The 23,337-nt window shown below is 36.8% G+C and overlaps 1 protein-coding gene across 1 annotated transcript in view; it reads left to right on the forward strand.

Moving 5' to 3' along the window:
- Positions 1-22,416, forward strand: part of LOC118984145 (UDP-glucuronosyltransferase 2B31-like) — a 46,284-nt gene extending 23,868 nt beyond the window's left edge. The window contains exons 5-6 of the mRNA XM_037041933.1: positions 11,162-11,381; positions 22,079-22,416. Of these exons, the coding sequence (XP_036897828.1) occupies positions 11,162-11,381; positions 22,079-22,349 (491 nt within the window). The 3' untranslated portion in view covers positions 22,350-22,416. The remainder of the gene's footprint in view (positions 1-11,161; positions 11,382-22,078) is intronic.
- Positions 22,417-23,337: the final 921 nt, after the last annotated feature.

Raw genomic sequence — 23,337 nt, forward strand, 5'->3', positions numbered from 1 at the left:
ATTTACTTTGTAACACACATAACAGAGAAAGGTTGGTGATCAGTGTATAGTGAGAAATCTTACAAATCACAAATAAAAAAGACAAACATTCCAAGATGAAAATAAACATGAACAGGCAATTCACAGAAGTAAAAATGACCAATAACATATAAAAGATAGCGAAGGCACTGATTTTAGTAAAATATAACTTGAGTCAATAAATTGTTGCCCACAAGAGATTTATCAAATGTAACAATCCATGTGGAAGAGACCTCCTTTGGCTGCCAGAAAGCACCCGCCTTGAGGGCCAAAGCTGCCCAGCCTGAGGAGCCCCTGAGCACCTGGAAGCAGAGGCTGACAGTGGCTCTTCCAAGGCGGGAGAACCCAAGGCAGCTGGTTCCTGTGTCACCTCTGCAACCCAAAACCTCCAAGTTCCAAGATGGGATTCTGCACTCAGCAGCACCTAGTGCTGCCTGAGCTGGGCCTGCAACCACAGGTGAGACTGGTAGTTGGGTGCTTCATAGTCATTGGCTGCTGTGGGCTCAGCTGTCCATTGTTTAACACTTGGCAGCTGCCTGTGCAGGCCATCTAGCCTTTTGGACTATGACATGCTAGAAAGCAGAAAATCGGTCCTCTCTGTGTGCATGGCAAGGCACAGGTCCCCCAGGACTGGGTCTTCATGGCCATACCTCTCTGTGCCTTTTCAGTTCTGCCTGCAGTGCATGCCCCACACAGCAGACAGGACACCATTGCTCCTCTTTGACCCCGTCCCCACATACAGCGTCACAGCCCAGCAACTGAGTTGCCCTGCTCTGGTGAACACTTAGGGCTCCGATCCTGCTACACAACAGGCACAAACAGCCCAAAAGATGGCGCAAGAAGTATTCAAAGCCCCAGAGCTGATAACTCTCAGCAACCGAGAAATTGCCAGCCTCTCAGAAGCACAATTCAAGACACTGTTTATCAGGATGCTCAAAGAACTGGTTGACTATAGTCACAAGTTAGAGGAACATATGAAGGCTAAACTAATTGAAATGAAGGGAGATGTCCAGGAAACCAATAGCGATGGAAAGGAAACTGGGACTCAAATCAATGGAATGGACCAGAAGGAAGAACAAAACATCCCACCAGAAAGGAATGAAGAAATGAGAATTCAAAAAAATGAGGAGAGGCTTAGGAACCTCCAGGACATCTTTAAATGTTCAAACATCTGGATTATAGGGGTACCAGAAGGGGGAAAGAAACAGCCATGAGTGGAACACTTATTTGAACAAATAATAAAGTAGAACTTCCCCAGTCTGGCAAAGGAAATAGACTTCCAGGAAATCCAGGAAGCTCAGAGAGTCCCAAAGAAGTTGGACCCAAGAAGGAACACACCAAGGCACATCACAATTACATTAGCCAAGATGAAAATGAAGGAGAGAATCCTAGAAGCAGCAAGAGATAAGGGGACAGTCACCTACAAAGGAGTACCCATCAGACTGTCAGCGGATTTCTCAAAAGAGACCTTGCAGGCAAGAAGGGGCAGGAAAGAAGTATTCCAAGTCATGAAATCCAAAGACCTACAGCCAAGATTGCTTTATCCAGCAAAACTTTCATTTAGAATGGAAGGACAGATAAAGTGCTTCTCAGATAAGGTCAAGTTCAAGGAGTTCATCATCCCCAAGCCCTTAGTATATGAAATGCTAAAGGGACTTATCTAAGAAAAAGAAGATGAAAAATATCAACAGTGAAAGGACAGCAAACTCACAGTTATTAACAACCACACCTAAAAGAAAAGCAAACCAAGAGGACAGCTAGATCAGGAATGGAACCATAGAAATGAAGAACACATGGAGGGTTAGCAACAGGGGAGTGGGACTAGAAGAAGGGGGTAGAAGGCACAGAAAATAGCATAGACAGTAGGTAGAAAATAGATAGGGGGGAGGGCAAGAATAGTGGGGGAAATATAGAATCTGAAGAACTTGGGACAGGTGGTTATAAACTAAGGGGGGGAGAATGGTGGGGGAGGGAGTGTGTGGGTGGAGGGGAATGAAGGCGGGGAATAGAACAACTGTAATGGTATAATCAATAAAATATATATATTTTTTAAAAGGTAAGTTTTGCAGATTCAATAATGGAATTGAAATGCACCAGTGGTTGTCAAACGTAGAGAGGAATCAGCCTTACTATTTGGGATTAGGTCTGCCCTGGGCTTTCATCCCTGCAGTCAGTCCTCATACGTTATCAGTTCCTGCCTCTTCTCTATCCACTTTCCTGTGTTCAATATCAATGCCAATGAAGCAAAGACCCATGACTGAGCCTCTTCTCCTTGGTGGTTTTCTTAAGCAACAGACTCTTCTCAGGTAGACAAAATTGTCTACCTGAAGTTTGCACCGAGTTTCTCAACCTCTGCAGAGAATCTCCCTTCCCTGCATTCACCTCCTGACAAGCTTAAGGCTTCTGCAGGCCAATGAGTCACCTGCCACTCACATGGGTTAAGTAGTTTGGAAAGGGTCTTTGTAGCTCTTTCCATGTTCATAGCCCCCTCAAGGAAAGCAGGGTTCATTTTGCCAGGCCCCTCTACATATTTACTTCTCTCTGAGGAACTTGGATTCTTGTCTATGGTGCACATGAGGCCCAAAATTCCTGACACTATATGTAGATTTTTAAAAACTTGTGAGTCTTCCAGGATCACCTGTTTTTCTGCAGCTTTTTAGCTAGCATTTGCCAGCTCCCATGCCTGGACTGATTTAAATACTTCTTTCCCTGTGCCATTTACCACCCCACCACCCCTTCCTGCCTTCCACCATCCTTGGATGAGTGGATTTTGTAATTCTAGGTGTATTTTGTGGATTTTGTAATTGTAGGTATGTTGATTCATCTATGGACCCTTGGATTGTTTCCACATTTTGGAGAAAAAATTACTTTATATAATAAAGAATGAGGGCAGGTTTCACTAATCATTGACGAATTCAAGTCTTGTTTTTGCAGCTTCATAACAAGAGCTACTGTTACTAATTATTATGGTTACACTTCTATTCATCCTTCTCCTTGTCCTGATCTCCTCATCCTCTTTTTCTGTTCCTACTGACATTGCCACTGTCTCTTAATGTGAAGAAGCACATTTTTCAAAATAGGTTTAGATTGAATAGAACTTTCACTAATCTTACCTCAGCCTTCCCCGTGGAGAAGTTTTGACATATACCTTAAATAATTTGCAATCAAAGGAAATATTACACTAACCATTGAATAAGATCTTTTTTAGGTTGCTGCTTTCAAATGCAGGTGAGGATGTCTTAACAGTCACTGTTTAGTAGAGGATGATTGCTTTCTACTTATGTCTTAAAAGCATGGCATCAGTTTAAAACATACCGATTCTTTCTCTCATAAGAATACATCCTACAGTATATACTAACAGAATTGTTTGCATTTTTAAACTATAAATAGTGTTCAGATAGGAGTGGTAGAAACTGTTTGGACCTTATTATATATATATATAGAATTTACGGTTGCTATTTTATATGCAGTGTACATTTTCTCTTTAATCATTTTGATGGGCAGCTATGATGGCAAAAACTATGTTCCTTGAGGGATCTTTACTGAGGTTTCCTATGGGATTCATTTATGACAGAAAATGCCTGCTGTAATAAGCAAATTTCTTTTATGCTCTAGGATCTCAAATACCTGGGATCTCAAATGAATAGTTGTTTTAAATGCTGTAGTGAAGGCAAGTAAACTTTGCGTTTGGCTGCCAGTGTTGTTGGGCCGCCCATTCATATTGTTGAGGAATGGTCTCCCCTTTGAGCTAGAGGACTGGTGAAGATCACACTTAGAAGAACACAAAATGTGATGCAGATTCATTATCCTGCTCACTCAGTCATTTTTAACGAGATGGCCGCACAGTACACATCCTTATTGAACAGTGTCTACCACACCCACTGACTGGTACAGTGAAGTCATCATTATTCAAGCATGTGCATTCCGGTCCACTCTCCTTTGCTGCCAGGTTAGATCAATGTCACACAAATCATTTGCATTACATTAAAAATGGCTGGACTTTTTCCAGACAGACCTACTTGTATTCATATACTTGTTATAATAGACTTTTATTTCTAATGTCACATTAGTACATTCAGAATCATAAAGTTATTAATCTCAGAAATAAAGAACTAAACCTGCATTTCTTTACTCTGTAGAGTTTCAAAATTAATTCAATGCTGTGACTTCAACTCCTCAGTCGATTAATCCTACTGTACACACAGAAATGCATTTTCCTAGAATACTCTATCTAGATTATACATTTTAGCAAGCTGTTCTCTTATTTACAGATTTTGCAAGTAAATGGTGAGGTTTTTGAGAATTGCTACTATTGCATCTGATTCATGTTAGAAGCTGAATAACATTAGTGTTTTAAATAAAAGTATTTTTTAAAAAACAGCCAAAAAGTTTACATGAAACTAGAAGTGCTCAACCTTAATTTCAGCTCATTTTGTTTTTAAGGTAGAGATATAGGTTTAAGAAAATAAAGACATATAACTTGTTTGCCCACTCTTTGATAAGATTTTAGGCCTATGAAAGATTATTTATAAGCACTTAGTGAAGAAATATAAGCAGTCATGAGCTACCTCAAACAATAGCTTCCTAAATCTGGGATAGAGACTTTATATGTCTCTATTGTCAAATATTTCTTCAGGTGATTTGGCAAAAGAGTTTAATTATTAAATAAGGAAACTGAAGAGAACCAGGGGGAAACAACGGCCTCGGTGTTCCACAGCACTGGACTAACTGTGCAACTCCTCAGTCTATCTCACTTATTCTGGCAATGATCTTAATTATTTCCTCCTTCTATTTACTTGGGGTTTTATCGGGCTTTTTCTAGTTCCAATAAGGGTAAAGTTAGATTGTTTATTTGGGATTTTTCTTGTGTCTTGAGGTAGGCCTGTATACCTACGAACTTTTCTCTTAGAACTTCTTTTACTGTAACCCATAAATATTGAAAAGCTGTGTTTTCATTTTTATTTGTTTGTTTAATATATTTTATTGATTATGCCATTACAGTTGTCCTATTTCCCCCCTCATTCCCCTCCACCCTGCACACCCCCACACCCCCTACCCCACCATTCCCCTCCTTTAGTTTATGTCCACTTGTCACAAGTTCTTTAGATTCTATATTTCCCATACTATTCTTACCCTCCCCCTGTCTATTTTCTACCTACCATCTATGCTACTTATTCTCTGTACCTTCTCCCCCCTTCTCCTCCTCCCACTCCCCTGTTGTTAACCCTCCATGTGATCTTCATTTCTATGGTTCCATTCCTGATCTAGCTGTCCTCTTAGTTTGCTTTTGTTTTAGGTGTGGTTGTTAATAACTGAGTTTGCTGTCCTTTCACTGTTCCTATTTTTTATCTTCTTTTTCTTATAAAAGTCCCTTTAGCAATTCATATAATAAGGGCTTGATGATGATGAACTCCTTGAATTTGATCTTATCTGAGAAGCACTTTATCTGCCCTTCCATTCTAAATGAAAGCTTTGCTGGATAAAGCAATCTTGGCTGTAGGTCTTTGGATTTCATGACTTGGAATACTTCTTTCCAGCCCCTTCTTGCCTGTAAGGTCTCTTTTGAGAAATCCGCTGACAGTCTGATGGGAACTCCTTTGTAGGTGACTGTCCCCTTGTCTCTTGCTGCTTCTAAAATTCTCTCCTTCATTTTCATCTTGGCTAATGTAATTGTGATGTGCCTTGGTGTGTTCCTTCTTGGGTCCAACTTCTTTTGGGACTCTGTGCTTCCTGGATTTCCTGGAAGTCCATTTCCTTTGCCAGATTGGGGAAGTTCCCCTTTATTATTTGTTCAGATAAGTGTTCCACGTGTTGCTGTTCCTCTTTCCCCTCTGGTACCCCTATAATTTGGATGTTGAAATGTTTAAAGATGTCCTGGAGGTTCCTAAGCCTCTCCTCATTTTTTTGAATTCTTGTTTCTTCATACTTTTTTCTTCATACTTTTTTGTTTGGTTTTTTTCTTCCTTCTGGTCTACTCCCTTGATTTGAGTCCCAGTTTCCTTTCCATCACTGTTGGTTTCCTGTGTATTCCCCTTCATTTCAATTAGTTTAGCCTTCATTTGTTCCTCTAATTTGTGACTAAAATCGACCACTTCTGTGAGCATCCTGATCACCAGTATTTTACTGTGATCTAACTGTGCATCTAACAGGTTGGGTATTTCCTGGTGGTTTAGATTTATCGGCTCTGGGGCTTTGAGTTCTTCTTGAGCCATGTTTTGGTGTGTTCCCACCTGTTACATATGAGGAGCGGAGCCCTAGGTGTTCACCAGGGCAGGGCAACTCAGTCACTGGGTTGTGATGCTGTATGTGGGGGCGGGGTCAAAGAGAGGCAATGGCAGTCACTTCTTGCTGCTCCCCGCAAGCTGCTGGGGCCTGCTGGGGCCTGCGGGGATCATCTTCTTTTTCTTAGATGAGTTCCTTTAACTACCTACCTAATTGTATTTCTTAATTCCCTCACCTCTTCACCCACTTCCCCATACCCCCTACCATCCAGCTACCATCGAAACACTCTCTGTATCTATAATCCTGTCCTGTTCTTCTTGTATGCTTAGTTTGATTTTTAGATTTAGTTATTGATAGATATGTATTCATTGCCATTTCATTATTCAGAGTTTTGATCTTTTTCATAAATAAGTCTATTTATATAAACCCTTTCAAATAATGATGGTTTGGTGATGATGAACTCCTTTAGTTTTTTCTTATCTGGAAAGCTCTTTATCTGCCCTTCCATTATAAATGACAGCTTTGCTGGGTAGAGTAGTCTTGGCCATAGGTCCCTGCTTTTCATATCTTTGAATATTTCTTACTAATCCCTTCTAGCCTGCAAAGTTTCTTTTGATAAATCAGCTGAGAGTCTTATGGGAACTCCCCTGGAGGTAACCAACTTCTTTTCTCTTGCTGTTTTTAAAATTCTTTCTTTATTTTTAACCTTTGGCATTTTAATTACAATGTATCTTGCAGTGGGTCTCTCTGCATCCATCTTGTTTGAGACTCTCTGTGCTTCCTGGACTTATATGTCTATTTCCTTCACCAAATTAGAAAACTTTTCTTTTATCATATTTTCAAATAGATTTCCAATTTCTTGCTCTTTCTCTTCCCCTACTTGCACCCCTATGATGCAAATGGAATGCTCAAAGTTTTCCCAGAGGCTGCTTACACTGTTCTCTTTTTTTTTAATTCTTTATTCATCTTGTTGTTCTGATTGGTTGGTTTTTGCTTCCTTATGTTCCAAATCATTAATTTGAGTCTCAGTTTCATCCACTGCACTGTTGTTTCCCTCTAAATCATTCTTTATTTCAATCAGTATATCCTTTGTTTCTAACTGGATCTTTTTTTATGCTGTTGAGATCCTCAGTATATTCCTTGATCATCTCTATAACTAATGTTTTGAACTCTGCATTTGGTATATTGCTCATCTCCATTTAATTTAACTCTTTGTCTGGAGCTTTTGTTGTTGTTGTTGTTCTTTCATTTGGGTCATGTTTCTTTCCTCCTTTTGGTAGCCTCCCTGTTTTTGTTTCTAGGTATTATGTAGAGTTACTTTGACTCTATGTCTTGGTAGTGTGGCCTAATACAGTAGATGTCCTGTACAGTCCAATAGCACAGACTCCCCTATTACTCATGCTGGGTACTCAAGCTGTACCTTTTGTGTGTGCCGAGTACATCCTTCTCTTGTACATGAGTCTTGATTGCTGTTGGCAGGTCAATTGGAGGGATTTACCCAGGCCACTCAGCTGCAAGGACTGGCTGTGACCACTGACCACTACCCTCTGCCCTCTGCGGAGGACCAGCTATGCAGGGGAAGGGTAGTTTTGCTGCATTGTGGTCTGTAGCTATTCACTGGATGTGCAGGCTCCAGGGTTTTCTGGGTGGTGCAGGATAAGGTCAGCCCCCACCTATATTTTGCCCCAGGCCACCCTGCCTGAGCTGTAAAGTAATCTGAGATGGCTGCTACTTGTGCTGGGCTTGGAGATTCCCAGGCAAAGCCAAGCTGTGAATCTAGGCTGGCTGTTGCTAACAGCAGGTTTGTGGCTCACTGAGGCCAGCTGTTGCTTGTTTGAGAGGATTTAGGAAGTTTTAAACCATAAGCCAAGGCCAACCATTCATATGGAAAAGCAGCTTGAGTGGGCCATAAGTTCTGTGTGGCAGAGTCTCAGGGGATTTCCAGGGCAGGGCGAACAGTTTTAACCAGGTTTGTAGAGTCTCAGATATGGTACTAGCCTACCAGCTCTGTGTGGGGAGGGCTCAGCAAAGGGACACTGGCATGTGTTAGCCCTGATGTCAGCCCTAGCCCAGATTCCACAAAAGGTTAGACTGAGTACAGTAATGGTGGACAATTCTGTGAAAGGTCTACTTAATTTCCTGCTTGACATGTAAGCCATTATGATACCTCTCATTTGTCTCAGCTATGAATTCAAACAAAAATCTATAAGGCAGGTGCTAAAATAATAGTACAAAGGGTATATTTGAAAGTAACTTTGGCATTAACATTGTGATCGGAATGAAATGTATTTAGGAGGTACAGTGTTAAGTTTGGTGTTATAATGGTATTGCAGGTAGGTACCAAAGTCACCAAACTCGGCCTTTTCATTGAAGGATTCCTGGAGGCATTGTACACACTACAGATGTTCTCAGAAAGGAGTAAAATTCTAACAGTGATGTTAGAAAATTCTAAAATTCTAAAATTCTAACAGTGATGCTATTACCAATTCACACCAGGAATTGGTAATAGCATGAACTTTAGGCTTGCTAGGTAATCCAGGCTACTCTTCCCTCATTTTTGAAATAGGCCTACTCACTGTGCATTTGAGGGTGCTATCCAGAGAAAGAATAGCCACGGTGACTAAGAGAAAGAAAAACTGGCATTCCCTAGTAAACTAGGTCCTTTAAAATTGGAGGAAGATTAATTAGAGAGGAGGGAGATGGGCCCACACCTTAAGGTGACCCTGCGTTTTATAAAATGTGACTCCCGAAAATCTTTGCTTCTAACCAACCAGAATAATAACTCTTCCTGGTTGAGGAAGAAGTAGGGAATATAATAAGGAATCAGCAAGAAGCAAGTCCATTACAGGAAAGTTTCAGATGCAATCTTGTCCATAAAACAGGGTACTAAATTATTTTCCGATATATAAAATAAGCATGTAGTCTTTGGGTATTCGTGAACTACTTTTTAGTTTCCTAATTGATGTAATTTCTTCTTAGAACTATCCTATTTTTTTTTACTGAGAATGTGATGCTGTTTTAATATTAGATAGCAAATAAATGTTCAGCATGTGCAAATTACAATCCAGTTTATGAAAATTGCTAGGCAATTCTAAATCAGAATCTATTTTGGTCGTGGGCATGAATATTACTTGGCCATAGAGTCCCATAGTAATCAGTGATGTCCATGCTTTGTAGTGTATCATTGAAATGTTAACAGTTCACTGAAAAAAACTTCAGCATCATCGAAATTTTGGATTTTTTTTCAACAGCTATACTGTTATTTATGAAGTGCTAACAAGGTCTTCTACTTTTAAAAAATCTCTGAATCTAGAAAAAGTAATAAATCTTTGGTTCATAGGAGGAAAAATTACCTCTTTAAATTTTTCTTAGAAACAGTACCTAACAATTATTAATTTAAAGAAATTAAATATACTTACTAAACAAGAACTATATTACAGAAATTATTAATAAGCAGAATTATTAATTTCTTACAAGTATTTGGTTACATAGATTAGCCCTTTGTAAATCAAAATATGTAAAATTCTAATAAATTAACTTATGAAATAAGTAGATATAAGGAAACTCCCTTTGGTAACACTTAAAAAATTAGGTTAAGATTACATTTTATAAGGATAGCAATTATAATAAATAGATAAATATTTAGTAATTGCCTACTTTTTTGCACTACAATTATAATGAATATACCAAAAAATTTATTAAATTCTTCAATTCATCATTGATAATCTCATTTGTATACTTGTATGTGTTCAATATTATGATTGCATTAACACTTGTTTGAATATAAAAATAAGTATATAAAATGTAGGTATTTCTATTATACCAGTGTTACAATAGTTATATTTAATATTTATCTTTTTTACTTATCTGTCTATGAAGTGATTAACTAGATTACCTCTTAATTTCTTTAGAATTTGAAAATGCTATAGCTTCACTTGAGTTCATGAAATAAAATATTTTCTTCACGCTAACAAGTTATATGTAGATATGATGACAAGAAACCAGATACCTTAGGGCCAAATACATGGCTCTATAAGTGGATCCTCCAAAATGACCTACTCCGTGAGATTTTGGGAAACAAACACTAAAAATGACAGTAACTCCAAACAAAGTGATAATAGTTCAAAAGGAAACAAATTTGTTGAATATTTATTATTGAAAAATGCAAAAATAAAAAATAAAACTGAACTTCTTTATATTTGTTTTACAGTTATGGGGGAAAGGATAAGATACATAATTTAACATTTTATTATACAGAGTCTTCTTCCTTATATGTAGAATCAAATACCTTTATTTTGGGTGTAATTACTTCTCATGAAGAATTTTTCAATAACTACCTGGTTCATCACTCCGTCTCCTAGCTCTCCCTTCTCATTTCTATTATTTCCCCTTCAGTATGGGCATTCACTGCCATGAAGAATAAAGCATCCCTTTTCTGATCAGTGACTCTCCATTTTCTGTAGAGAAATATCCATAATCTTTTTCATGAAGTTTTAACACATTTCATGATACAGTGTGGTCTTTTCTTTCTCCAGTTTCAGAGTCACCCCAGTCACATTTCCTGCTGCCTTGACACTTCATGTAATACAATCCTCCTTCACTATTTCTCACAGAGAATATGTTCTAACATCTTTTTTTTCTTTTTGCACATGCATTTTTTTCTATCCAGAATGTTCTCTTTCCATTTGTCTATACAGCAATCTAATATTCATTTTTCAACTCACAGTGCCACACCAATATCCATTTACCTCTTCAGCAACCAAAGAGCTTCTTGCTCTGAGATCTAAAATGCATTTTAGTGCCATTTTGTGTGTATATTAATCTGTCATCTAGAATACACTGCCTCTGTCAATGCTCTTCTTTCCCAACTCTCATTTCTAACACTTACAATTAATAATTTGCTGAATTCACCCAATCCCAGGTCATCCAAAAACCAAGGCCTTTATAACTCATGGTGGAACCAATGGTGTCTATGAGGCCATCTACCACGGGATCCCAATGGTGGGCCTCCCTCTGTTTGGGGATCAGCCTCACAACATTGCTCGCATGAAGATCAAGGGAGCAGCTGTCAGACTGGACATCGGCACAATGTCTAGTGCAGATTTGCTCAATGCACTGAAGACAGTCATTAATGACCCTTCGTAAGAATCACATTTTTTAATAGTATTTATAGAAAGGTTTATTTGTCAATGGTGAAATGAGTTTCGACCCATTTTAAGAGGCTAATTTTGATATTATTAACATGAATTAAGTCACCTTAAATCTACTTTTATTTTCAATCATTCATTTCAAAGTTACATTTTAAATTTAATTAAATTTAATGAAAAACATTAATTTAATAGGTAACTAGTATAAAAAGTTTCTACACAAAAAAATGTAGAGTTCCCTGGCTTGTATGGCTTAGTGGATTGAGTGCTGGTCTGAGAACCAAAGCGTGGCTGGTTCAATTTGCAGTCAGGGCACATTGCCTGAGTTGCAGGCAAGGTCCCTGGTAGGGGGCACATGAGAGTCAACCACACCTTGATGTTTCTCTCCCTTTCTCTCTCCCTTCCACTCTGTTTAAAAATAAATAAATGAAACCTTTAAAAAAATGTAAAGTTATGTAGGTAATTACCAAAAAAAGACATTTAAAAATATATGATAAAACCATAGAAGGAAAGAATGATGGACTAGAAAAAACATCATAAATTATTCCATTATGTAAAAGCTCTGAAATTATAAATCTTTTTGCTCAAAAATTTATCTTATTGTCATTATTTTTAACATATTTAGTAATAAAATATAATTTATATGTCATAAAATTCACCTATTTAAAGTATAAAATTCAAATATATCTAATTAATAAGTTATATAAATATATAAATATATAAGATAATATATATAAGATATATATATAATATATAAGATAAAATATATATAAGATATATATAATATATAAGATATTATATAAGATATATATCTAATTAATAAGTTATATAAATATATAAATATATAAGATATATAAATTAGATATATTTGAATTTTATACTTTAAATAGGTGAATATTAATAAATTAGATATATTTGAATTTTATACTTTAAATAGGTGAATTTTATGACATATAAATTATATTTTATTACTAAATATGTTAAAAATAATGACAATAAGATCAATTTTTGAGCAAAAAGATTTACAGAGCTATTTATTTACAGAGCTATGAGACCATCACCTTAGTATAAATTTAGGACATTTTTGTCACTCCAAAATGTAAATGTCATACGCTTTAGAAATCAATCCTCACCCCTTCCACCTGCCCATCCCCCACTCAAGTAACCATTAATCAACTTTCTGTCTTTATAGATTAGCTCTTCTGGACACTTCATAGAAATAGAATCATACAATATATGGACTTTCATAACTGGCTTCTTTCATGTAGTATAAAGTTTTTTAGTTCCTTCCCTATTATAGCTTTGCATTGCTGAGTAATATTTCATTATATGAATATAGCACATTATATTTACCAGTCTATCAGTTCAGGTTCCTTTTAATTGCTTCCACATTGAGCTATTATGAATACTGCATTATATTTTTATGTGAACCTCTGTTTTCATTCATTTGGGGGTAAATATCTACAAGTAGATTCTGGGTCATATGGTAATATTATGGCAAATTTCCAAACTGATGACCAAAGAGATTGCACCATTTTATACTGCTGTCAATTGTGTTTGAGGATTCCAAGTCTCCACATCATTGTAAATACTTATTATCATCAATCTTTTAAAATTTTTATTAAATTGAGGCAACATTGTTTAATAAAATTATATAGGTTCCAAGTACAATTTTATAATACATCATCTTGATATCGTATTCTTTGCTCACCCTCCAAAGTTAAGTCTCCTTCCATGACCTTTTATCTCACCTTTACCCTCTTCAATCTCCCCCTACCTCTTTCTCCTCTAGTAACCACCATATTGTAGTCTGTGTCTATGAGGTTTGGGGTTTGGGTTTTTGTTTTTTTGCCGAATCCCTGCAGCATTTTCACCAAGGCTCCCAACCCCCCTCCACTCTGACAGCTGTTAGTCTGTTGCCTGTATCTATGAGTCTATTTCTATTTTGCTTGTTAGTTTATCTTGTTCCTTAGATTCTACATGAAGTGGAACCTCAGTTCTTAAACTTAATTTGTTTGGAAGGCTGTTCAAGACACAATTTGTTAAAAAACTGAATTATTTTTCTCATTAGAAATAATGTAAATTGGCCCTGGCTGGTGTAGCTCAGTGGATTGAGTGCGGGCCTGCGAACCACAGGATCATGATTCGATTCCTAGTCAGGGCACATGCCTGGGTTGCAGGCCAGTTCCCAGCAGGGGACTCACGAGAGACAACCACACATTGACATTTCTCTCCTTCTCTCCTTCCCTTCCTCTCTAAAGATAAATAAATAAAATCTTTTAAAAAAAGAAAGTCCCTAATGTTTAAATCTTGTTTAAAAAAAAGAAAAAAGAAATAATGTAAATTGAATCAATTTGTTTCAGGCCCCCAGTGACTCCCTGCTTTAACCTTTCCTATATACAGTAGATGTCTAGTCTACTATTTAATTTATAAATAAATACTTCAAAAGCAAAAGGACATGAAATGTGAATAAAAACTTAATAAAAATAAAATGAAATATACAGTAAAAAATAAATATTTATGTACACACTAGAACTTACCTTTAATGTTTAAAGCTACTAATGACTGAATATGGAGATGAGGAATGGAGGGATGCTAAAGTTTGGAAAGGGACTCCTCTTACATAAAAATGTCAGGTCACTGTTCTTTTGGGGTTCTTTGTTTTTGTCTCCTCGGTCTACTCAATCTACTAGAACTTGATTCAGGATCACTAGGCCTCTGTCTCACTAAAACCTATCCAGTGATGCTTTTTTTGTTTGTGGGTTTTTTAAAGATTTTATTTATTTATTTTTAGAGAGGGAGAAAGACAGGTAGAGAAATATCAGCGTGTGGTCACCTCTCACAAGCCCCCTGCTAGGGACCTGGCCCACAACCCAGGCCAGGGGTTGTGCCCTAACTCGGAATTCAACTGAGAACCCTTTGGTTTAGAGGCAGGTGCTCAATTCACCCAGCCACACCAGCCAGGGCATTGTCTGTGTTTTAACACTTGACTGAAGTGAAACACTGCATTGTCATCGAACAAGTTTATCAAATGCTTTACCACTTCATTGTCAGGATGATATTTTGCAATAATACGTCTCCCCATTTCCCAAACATTGTCTTAATTAGTGAAGTAGGAATATTCTCCCTTCCTCCCATTCCTCTGAAAAGAGTTCCTCAGCTGCTGTCTGTTGCTGCTCCCTCTGAACGTCTTGGTGTTCCTTGGTGATTATCTCAGTGTTGTGGGCCTCCACCAACTCCTCCACATCATCATCATCTACCTGCAAGTCCATGGACTTGCCCAGAGACACAGTATCCTCCACAACAGACACAGGCTCATCCTCAAAGCCCTCGAAGCCTTTTGCAGCAACAGACTCTAGCCATAATGTATTCCAGGCTGATTGTGTGGTCCTGGAAGACAGTGCCCCCCATGCTTTGTCTGTGAGCCTCAAGCAAGTGAGGATAGCAAAATGTTCCTTGCAGAACTCCCTGAGGGTTAAATTAGTTTCAGAGGTAACCTCAAATACCTCTGAAACAGTGCCTTTGTGTAGAGTTGTTTTTTTTTTTTTAATTAGAAATGACGTGCTTTTCCATGGACTAGATGAGAGGAGTTGTGTTAATGCAGCAAAAACCTAACAGTGATGAAGCTGTACACCTTCACCAACTCAGCCTCCAAATCTGGAGAGTGGGCAGGAATATTGTCTGTTATAAGAAGGAACTCCCAGAGGTATTTCTTGACACTTGGGGCAAACACTTCGTGAATCCACTCAATTAAAAATTGCCTGGTTACCCATGCTTTGCTATTAGCACTCTATATCACATTCAACTCATTTCTCATGACATTTTTCTTGAAAATTTGTGGGGTTTTAGAATGGTAGACCAGTAGAGGCTTCAATATAAAGTCCCCACTTGCATTTCCACACAACAATGTCAGCCTGTCCTTCACTGGCTTGTGTCCTGTCGATGACTTCTCCTCTTACATCAGTAGGCCCTCTTTGGCATTTTCTTCTAAAAGAGGCCTGTCTCATCACAACTGAACACTTGTGGAATAAATCCCTCAGCCTCTACATATTCTTGAAACTCATCACAAAATCATCAGCAGTCACATTGTTAGAATGGGCAACCTCCCCAATGCCTCACTATACTATGAATGACTCTTCTTTTAAATTTATTGAACCAGCCCCTTAAATGAACCAACTTTCAACACTTGTTCCAGGGGTGTCTTTCAGGGGGTCAGCATGCAGTGTCTTCACTTTCTTACATATCATTGCCTCCAAAATGCTACTACCAACAGTTTTTCATTTATCCAAATGAACACTTTTCCTGCCTCTTGCAATGCCTGTGATCATCATTTTAGGAGCACTTTCATACCCTTAGCAACATTAGCAATCTCGACGGCCTCTTCATGTTTTAAAATTGTACTAATCATTGATATCACCATGCAATACTCAGGTAGCCAGATCAGACAGACAAACACCTGTATCAGACTTAGCAATCATTTCTCTTTTTAAGCTCTGTCATTGTTTTCACAACTTTTCTTTTCACTTTGTTGCTATCACTAACCTTTTTAGGACCTTCTTGTCCATGGTGACTTACTGTATGTATTTAATAATAAGCAGTAGTAAAAGCAGAAAAAAACATGAAAATATTTGCAGCACAGTTTCCTAAGATGTTAACAATGCAAGATTCAGTGGCAAACTGGCTCATGCTCATGCATTCTCTCATTTGTCACCTGAGTTATCAACCCCTTATCAGACATATCGTTGGTGAATACATTCTCCCATTCAGTGGATTGTCTTCATTTGTTGATGGCTTCCTTTGCTGTGGAAAAACTTTTAGTTTGATGTCATTCCATCTGTTTATTTTTTTCTTTTTTCTTTTCCAGAAAGACACAGCAGAAAAAATGTTGCTACAAAAATGTTTGAGATTTACTGCCTATGTTTTTCCCTAGGACTTTTATTGTTTTTGAGTCTTACATTTAAGTCCTTAATCCATTTGAGTTTATTCTTATGTATGGTATAAGTTGGTGGTCTAATTTCATTTTTTTGCACAGACTTGTCCAATTTTGTCTACACCATTTATTGAATAGACTGTCCTCATCTTATTATGTGTTCTTGCTTCCTTTGTTGAATATTAATTGACCATAAAGACATTTCTGGGCTCTCTTTTCTGTTCTGTTGATCTATATGTGTGTTTTATGCCAGTACCAGGCTGTTTCAAGAAAGCTTGAGAAAGAACAACAAAGCAGAAAGACTTACACTACTTGATATCAAACAATACTACAAGACCCTTGATCGCAAAAGACAATGACCAGGGATCTCAACATGTTAGAATCCTTTTAAGCCCAGGATAATTTTTGTCAATTTCCATGGCATTCCAACATGTCAGCAACGTTGGATGGAGTGTCTTTCACTCCTCTGTGTATAGTCAACTTTATTGGTAATAAGTCCTAGTTTTACTAAAATTAGCTTAATATTTCTGGTTATATCAAAGCTCTCTCCAAAATATAAAATGAACATTTTAGAATTTTATACTCTTTTAAGAACTTGTGAATCTGTATCCAGCAAGAATTCTCACTGGGTGGACAGGAAAAATCTACTTGATCACCAGTGCTGTAGAGAACAAAGGAATAGGACTTAGAATCAGCAAATCTGATTTCATACTTAAATAACTTCACTTGAAAACATTTCAGGATTATCTCTTGTCCTTTTTAAAATTATATGGGACATTAATTACTTGGGAGTATGTTTAAAATATTATTTCATTTACATTCAGTTTTTATGTTTTTATTGATACTCTTAAAATTAACTTTTTTAACTTTGAGATGATTACAAATTCACATTCAATTGTAAAAAATAAAACAGAAAGATCCCATGCACCATTTACCCAGTTGCCCTGATGGTAGTAGCATTTTGTAAAAGATAGTACATTATCACAACCAGAAAATTGAAATTGAATTAGTCAAGATACAGTACATTTCCGTCACCACAAAGATTCCTCCCACTGTCCTTTTATAGTCACACCCACTTTTGTCTCACTCACCTCACCCTCATCCTTAACTCTTTTTTTAAAAATCTTGTGACTCCATAAAATAGCCTTTTCAACAAATGGTGTTGGGAAAACTGGACAGCTACATGCAACAAAAATAAAACTTGAGCACCAACTTACACCATACACCAAAATAAATTCATAGTGGATAAAAGACTTAAATATAAGCTGTGAAACCATTAAAGCCCTAGAGGAGAGCATTGGCAGAAAAATCTCAGATATTCCATGCAGCAATATTTTTACTGTTACGTCCCCTAGAGCAAGGGACATAAAGGAAAGAATAAACAAATGGGATCTCATCAAAATTAAAAGCTTCTGCATGGCCAAGGAAAACAGTATCAAGATAAAAAGAGAAGCAACAGTTTGGGAAAACATATTTGTCAATGATACCTCAGACAAAGGTTTAATCTCCAAAATATATAAAGAACTCACTGGACTCCACTCAAAAGAAGATGAGCAACCCAATTAAAAAATGGGCAAAGGACTTGAACAGACACTTCTCCAAGGAGGACATACAGAGGGATCCAGAGACACATGAAAAGATGCTCGATATCACTAGCTATCAGAGAAATTCATATTAAAACCACAATGAGATACCACTTAACACCAGTCAGAATGGCTATCATAAACAAAGAAACAAACAAGTGCTGGAGAGGTTGTGGGGAAAAGGGGACCCTAGTTCACTGTTGGTGGGATTGCAGACTGGTACAACCACTATGGAAAACAGTATGGAATTTTCTAAGAAAACTAAAAATGAACGTGCCTTTTGACCCAGCAATTCCACTCTTAGGAATATATCCTAAGAACCCTGAAACACCAGTCCAAAAGAACCTATGCACCCCAATGTTCATAGCAGCACAATTTACAATAGCCAAGAGGTGGAAGCAACCTAGATGCCCATCGGTCAATGACTGGATCAAAAAGCTATGGTACATTTACACAATGGAATTCTATGCTGCAGAAAGGAAGAAGGAGCTCCTACCCTTTGCAACATCATGGATGGAACTGGAAAGCCTTATGCTGAGCGAAATAAGCCAGGCAGTGAAAGACAAATACCATATGATATCACCATTAACAGGAATCTAAACAACAAAACAAACAACCAAGCAAAATATGACCAATGACACTCAAATACATACAGAACAGGCTGACAGGGTCCAGAGAGGAGAGGGGAGAGAATCATAGGGGAAAAAGGGATAGACTCACATAAACAAGCATAAAGGACACATGGACAATAACTAAGGTGGGGGTCAGAAATGGGAGGGAGGTGGGGAGCACTGGGGGGGGGGCAGGGCTGGGAATATAAGACAGAAAACTGTACTTGAACAAGAATTAAATAAAAATAAAAATTTTAAAAAATAAATAAAATAAATAAAAACCTTGTGACTCCAATCCTTACATTCTTTAGGGGCCCACGAGGGTTTCAAATTATGGAGGTATGCAGGTTTTTATTTCCATTATGGGAAAATAAAGTTACTGTGATTTTGCCATTAGATCTGTTTTTTTTATAGATCTGTTTTTTTGTGGCTTTGACAACTTAAGATATTAAGTGCTTTCCCTGGGACTAGGATGGGGTTAGAAGAAACAAGGATGGTAAGTGGGCCAAACATAGATCAGGAAAAGGAAATTGCCATATGATTTAACATATGTAAGCTATCTCTGCTACATCTGTGCCATAGTTCCAGGGAAGTATATAGACAACTGTCGAGAAATCTAAAATAGTTTTTAGAATGATCCAAGGCAAAGATGAATAAAAGGAAAAAAGAAAGGGAGGGAACAGGGGGAACAGCTTCCTGCCTTAGAAAAGTAAGTTTGTAAATATAATAGTGGTGTTTACTAGTGTTACAGTTTCAACTGAAACTGTTACTAGTTTCAGTAACAGTTTTCAGTTACTAGTTTCAGTGTTACAGTTTCAACTGAAACTGTTACTAGTAACTGAGTGTTACTAGTTTCAACTGAAATTCTAAATTGTCCCTAAAACAATTTCATTGATAAAATTATTTCAGAAACTGAAGATTTTTTTATCAAATCAATTACAATGCATTTACTTTTTATAACCGAGCTGAATGTTTCATTTTGCCAAAAGAATTAAACAAAGAAAAAGATAAGGATGTTTTTAGCTACCAAAAACATTTCTACACAAATAGTTCACAGGGCTGTGTATTAATTACAATTTGAGTTAATCTTGAAATAATTCATGCTTGGAGTTCAGTGTTACTCATACCATAGTGGTCCAGGAAGGCAAGATGCTTGTTTTTGAAGGCAACATTTTTGACACAGTTTTGAAGAATTATAGAAAATTAATAGCACCTCTGAATAAAGGTCATATGGGTAAAATAAATAAATAAATAAAAGACATGCTTAAATAGTGTACAAGATTTACATATGAAGACAGAAAAAATGTATTTCAATAGTAACCATAGAAAGATGTTATAGCTTTACTAATATCAGATACAGTTAGACAAAAAGCACTACTAAAAATAAAGAAATACTTCAGAATAATAAATAGGTTAATCTTTTAAAATATGGCAAATTGTTCATTAGTAACACCTACTACCTACTAGCATGCTTGCATATAGGTAGATTATATGTATTACATATATATTATCTGTATATGTAGAACATTCTACATATACAGATAATACATATTTATATGTAAATATACAAATACACGTTCTATATACAGATATTTATTATTATAGATATTCTCTATGCATATTATATATTCCACAAACTACATAGAAGCACCCATTCCTGGACCTTCTCACTACTATTTTCCCCAAATATAAAACAATGGGAAAACACATTTTTTCAAGACCATATAATTTATTAATGAAATTGACCATGTATGCTGTAGCATAGACCAAAATGCAGTATTTTTAAAATTTTAGATAATGAAGAGTATATTGTCTGGCCAGACTAGAATTAAATTAAAAATCATTGTTTTAAAAGATAACTAAGAAAATCTCTAAACTTGGAAAATAAAGCAATACATTTCTAAATAATTCAGCATCAACAAAGAAATCATAAACATATATGTACCTTCTCATCAAAACCACTTCTAGGTTTATTGGCAACAGAAATGCATAAATATATGAACCAAAAGGCATATTAAATGTTTATAACAACATTAATATTAATGGTTGAAAATTTATTAATCTAAATGTCTATTTGTCATTAAATGAAGAAATAATCATGGTGATGTCATAAAATAAAATACTATATAGTAAAGGAATAAGCCAGCAACTGCTACAAAAAATAATGACTGACTATATACTAGAAGATTCTAATATACAAGTGAGAAAAACTAATTTATGAAATTATAGGTCAGGAGGACTAGGTAGTTTGGAGATGGGAGTAGCAAAATGGTGCAGGAATTGGGTGCTTCTGTGAAAAATGAATGGTTATATTGGTATGTTCATTTCATGATAATTTTCGTGATAATTTTGAACTTATCAATTACAATATATGCATTTTCTTATGTATTCCATACATAAAATGAAGGTATATTTTACAAAATATATTTAAAATTCTAGGAATCAAATAGGGGAAAAAAGACATGAAAGAATTGCCTAGGTATGCAATCACAGTGTGGCCAGGAAAAACTTCTCAACAATGTGACCTGATCCTAGGTCTCCAGCAGAGGCAGAAGCAGCCTTGGGATTTTGCAGGAAAAACTGCTCTAGGAAAACAAAGGAGACACAAAGTGCAAAGTGCTGACATGAGAACACATTTGGCAGCTTCCATGAATGGCCAGATCACACAGAATGGCCAGAGTATGGCCCTAGGTACACTCTGTAGTCACTCTGTGACTACAACAGAGTGTGCATAGGGCAAAATGATAGAAGAGGTAGCCAGAGGTCTGTCTGTGCATGCAAGGTCCTATAGGACAAAGAATAGATGCGGATTTTATTCTGGATGCGATGAGAAACTGGGTAGCAATTTTGAACAGGTGAGAGTCTAATTCTGAAGGCTAATTCTGTAGCCAAAATAAATTTTCAACAAAATTTCTTTTGGCTACAGGGCTAAAAATAGACAGTTAAGAAGAGTAGAAGCACAGAGACATGTGAGGAAGCATTTCTCCCAACAGGATACAATTCCTCTTTAAAAACTTCTAGAGTATTATCCTAGTATGCATTTCCACCATCCTACACAGCATATAGAATGGCTCCTATCATTTCCTCTGCAAAAAAAAGATTTAACTTTCTCACTTTCTTTTCCATCTTCACTGTCTAAAATATTATTTAAATAGTTTATTTATTTATATTTAGAGGGGAAGAGAAGTAGAGAGGGAGATAAATATCAATGTATGGTTGCCTGTGCCGGGGACACACAATGTATTGTGTGCCGCCTTCCAGGAACTGGCCTGCAACCCAGGCATGTGCCCTGACTGGGGATTGAACTGCAATCCTCTGGTTCACAGGCCTGTGCTCAATCTACTGAGCTACATCAGCCAGGACTTCACTGTTTAAAATATTTTTCAATCAGAAAATTCCAATTTAGAAGTCAAACTTTCTTTGAGACCTAAATAAAAAATATATTGCTACTTCTGTAATTCTAAGGCATATTTTTTTAAATTTGTTTGACAAAAATCCTTGATGGGTTTGAATTGCTTAGGTAAATTAATTCCTTTCAATGTTGGTACCCTTGTATTTCTCCTTCAGATATAAGGAGAATGCTATGAAATTGTCTAGAATTCATCACGGCCAGCCAGTGGATCGAGCTGTCTTCTGGATCCAGTTTGTCATGAGCCACAAAGGAGCCAAACACCTGCGGCCAGCCTCCTATGACCTCACCTGGTTCCAGTACCACTCTTTGGACGTGATTGGGTCCCTGCTGGCCTGTGTGGCAACTGCTATGCTTGTCGTCACAAAATGTGTTCTGTTTTGTTGCCAGAAGTTTGCCAAAACAGGAAAGAAGAGGAAAAGAGAGTAGTGTTTCTAAGCCTGAAGCTCATCTACCTAACAGGTGGGACCCCTCCAGTTCATCCAGCAGAAGTTGAGATGTGAGGATCCCTTCTTCCTGTAACAAAGTGACTTCTCACAATTTAGCTTTTTAGGTTAAAATTTGTTTTTGAGCTAGAAATACTTCACTTGAAAGAGAAAAAAACTTGGAAAAGTTAAAAATAAAAACTATATGGGTTTATATTGAACTTTATTGCTTCAATGGACAAAACAAAAACAAAAAAAGTTACTGAGTTTAACAATGTTTCACATATTGTGCACGGACACAAAAACATTAAGAATTCTACACATAATGTCAATATTATTTGGAGACAATTTAGAATATTTTAACTTCATTTAGGTGCAGAATTTTGTAGCTTTAACTTCTGTTAAGGGAACTCAATCATTGGACTTCTGTAAAAAGATTCACACCTCCATTTCATTTCAAAACACAACAATGCTCCTTGGCTTTTACTGTGCAGCCCATCTCAGCATTATTTCTTACCTAAAGAAATGGCAAGTTTTTTGCCTTCAGCTAGTATAATTTATTTCTCAGTTTGCTGAATTAGAAAAATAACATCCCTGGCTGGTGTGGCTCAGTGGAATAAGCACAGGCCTGTGAACAAAACAGTTGCAGTTTGATTCCCAGTCAGGGCACATGCCAGGTCCCCAGCAAGGGGTTATGCAAGAGGCAACCACACACTGATGTTTCTTTCCCTCTCTTTCTCCCTCCCTTCCCCTCTCTCTAAAATATATTTTTTGAAAAAGAAAAAGAACAACTGCTACCTGCTTCCTATTACAAAATTGAGCTATTTATGAAAATCTTCAATTTCACAAACTAAATTAATCTTTTCTTCATGACCTTCAAAATATTCAGCTGGTTACTCTCACTTTCGTATCAGCCTTTAATAATGGATGTAAAGTATCAGTTATAAATTAAGATAATATAGAATTGGTACTTTTTTAAAAAGATTTTATTT

This window comes from Sturnira hondurensis, unplaced genomic scaffold, assembly GCF_014824575.4.
Source record: "Sturnira hondurensis isolate 20B ecotype Veracruz unplaced genomic scaffold, ASM1482457v3 Scaffold0000566, whole genome shotgun sequence".
NCBI classification, from domain to species: Eukaryota; Metazoa; Chordata; class Mammalia; order Chiroptera; family Phyllostomidae; genus Sturnira; species Sturnira hondurensis.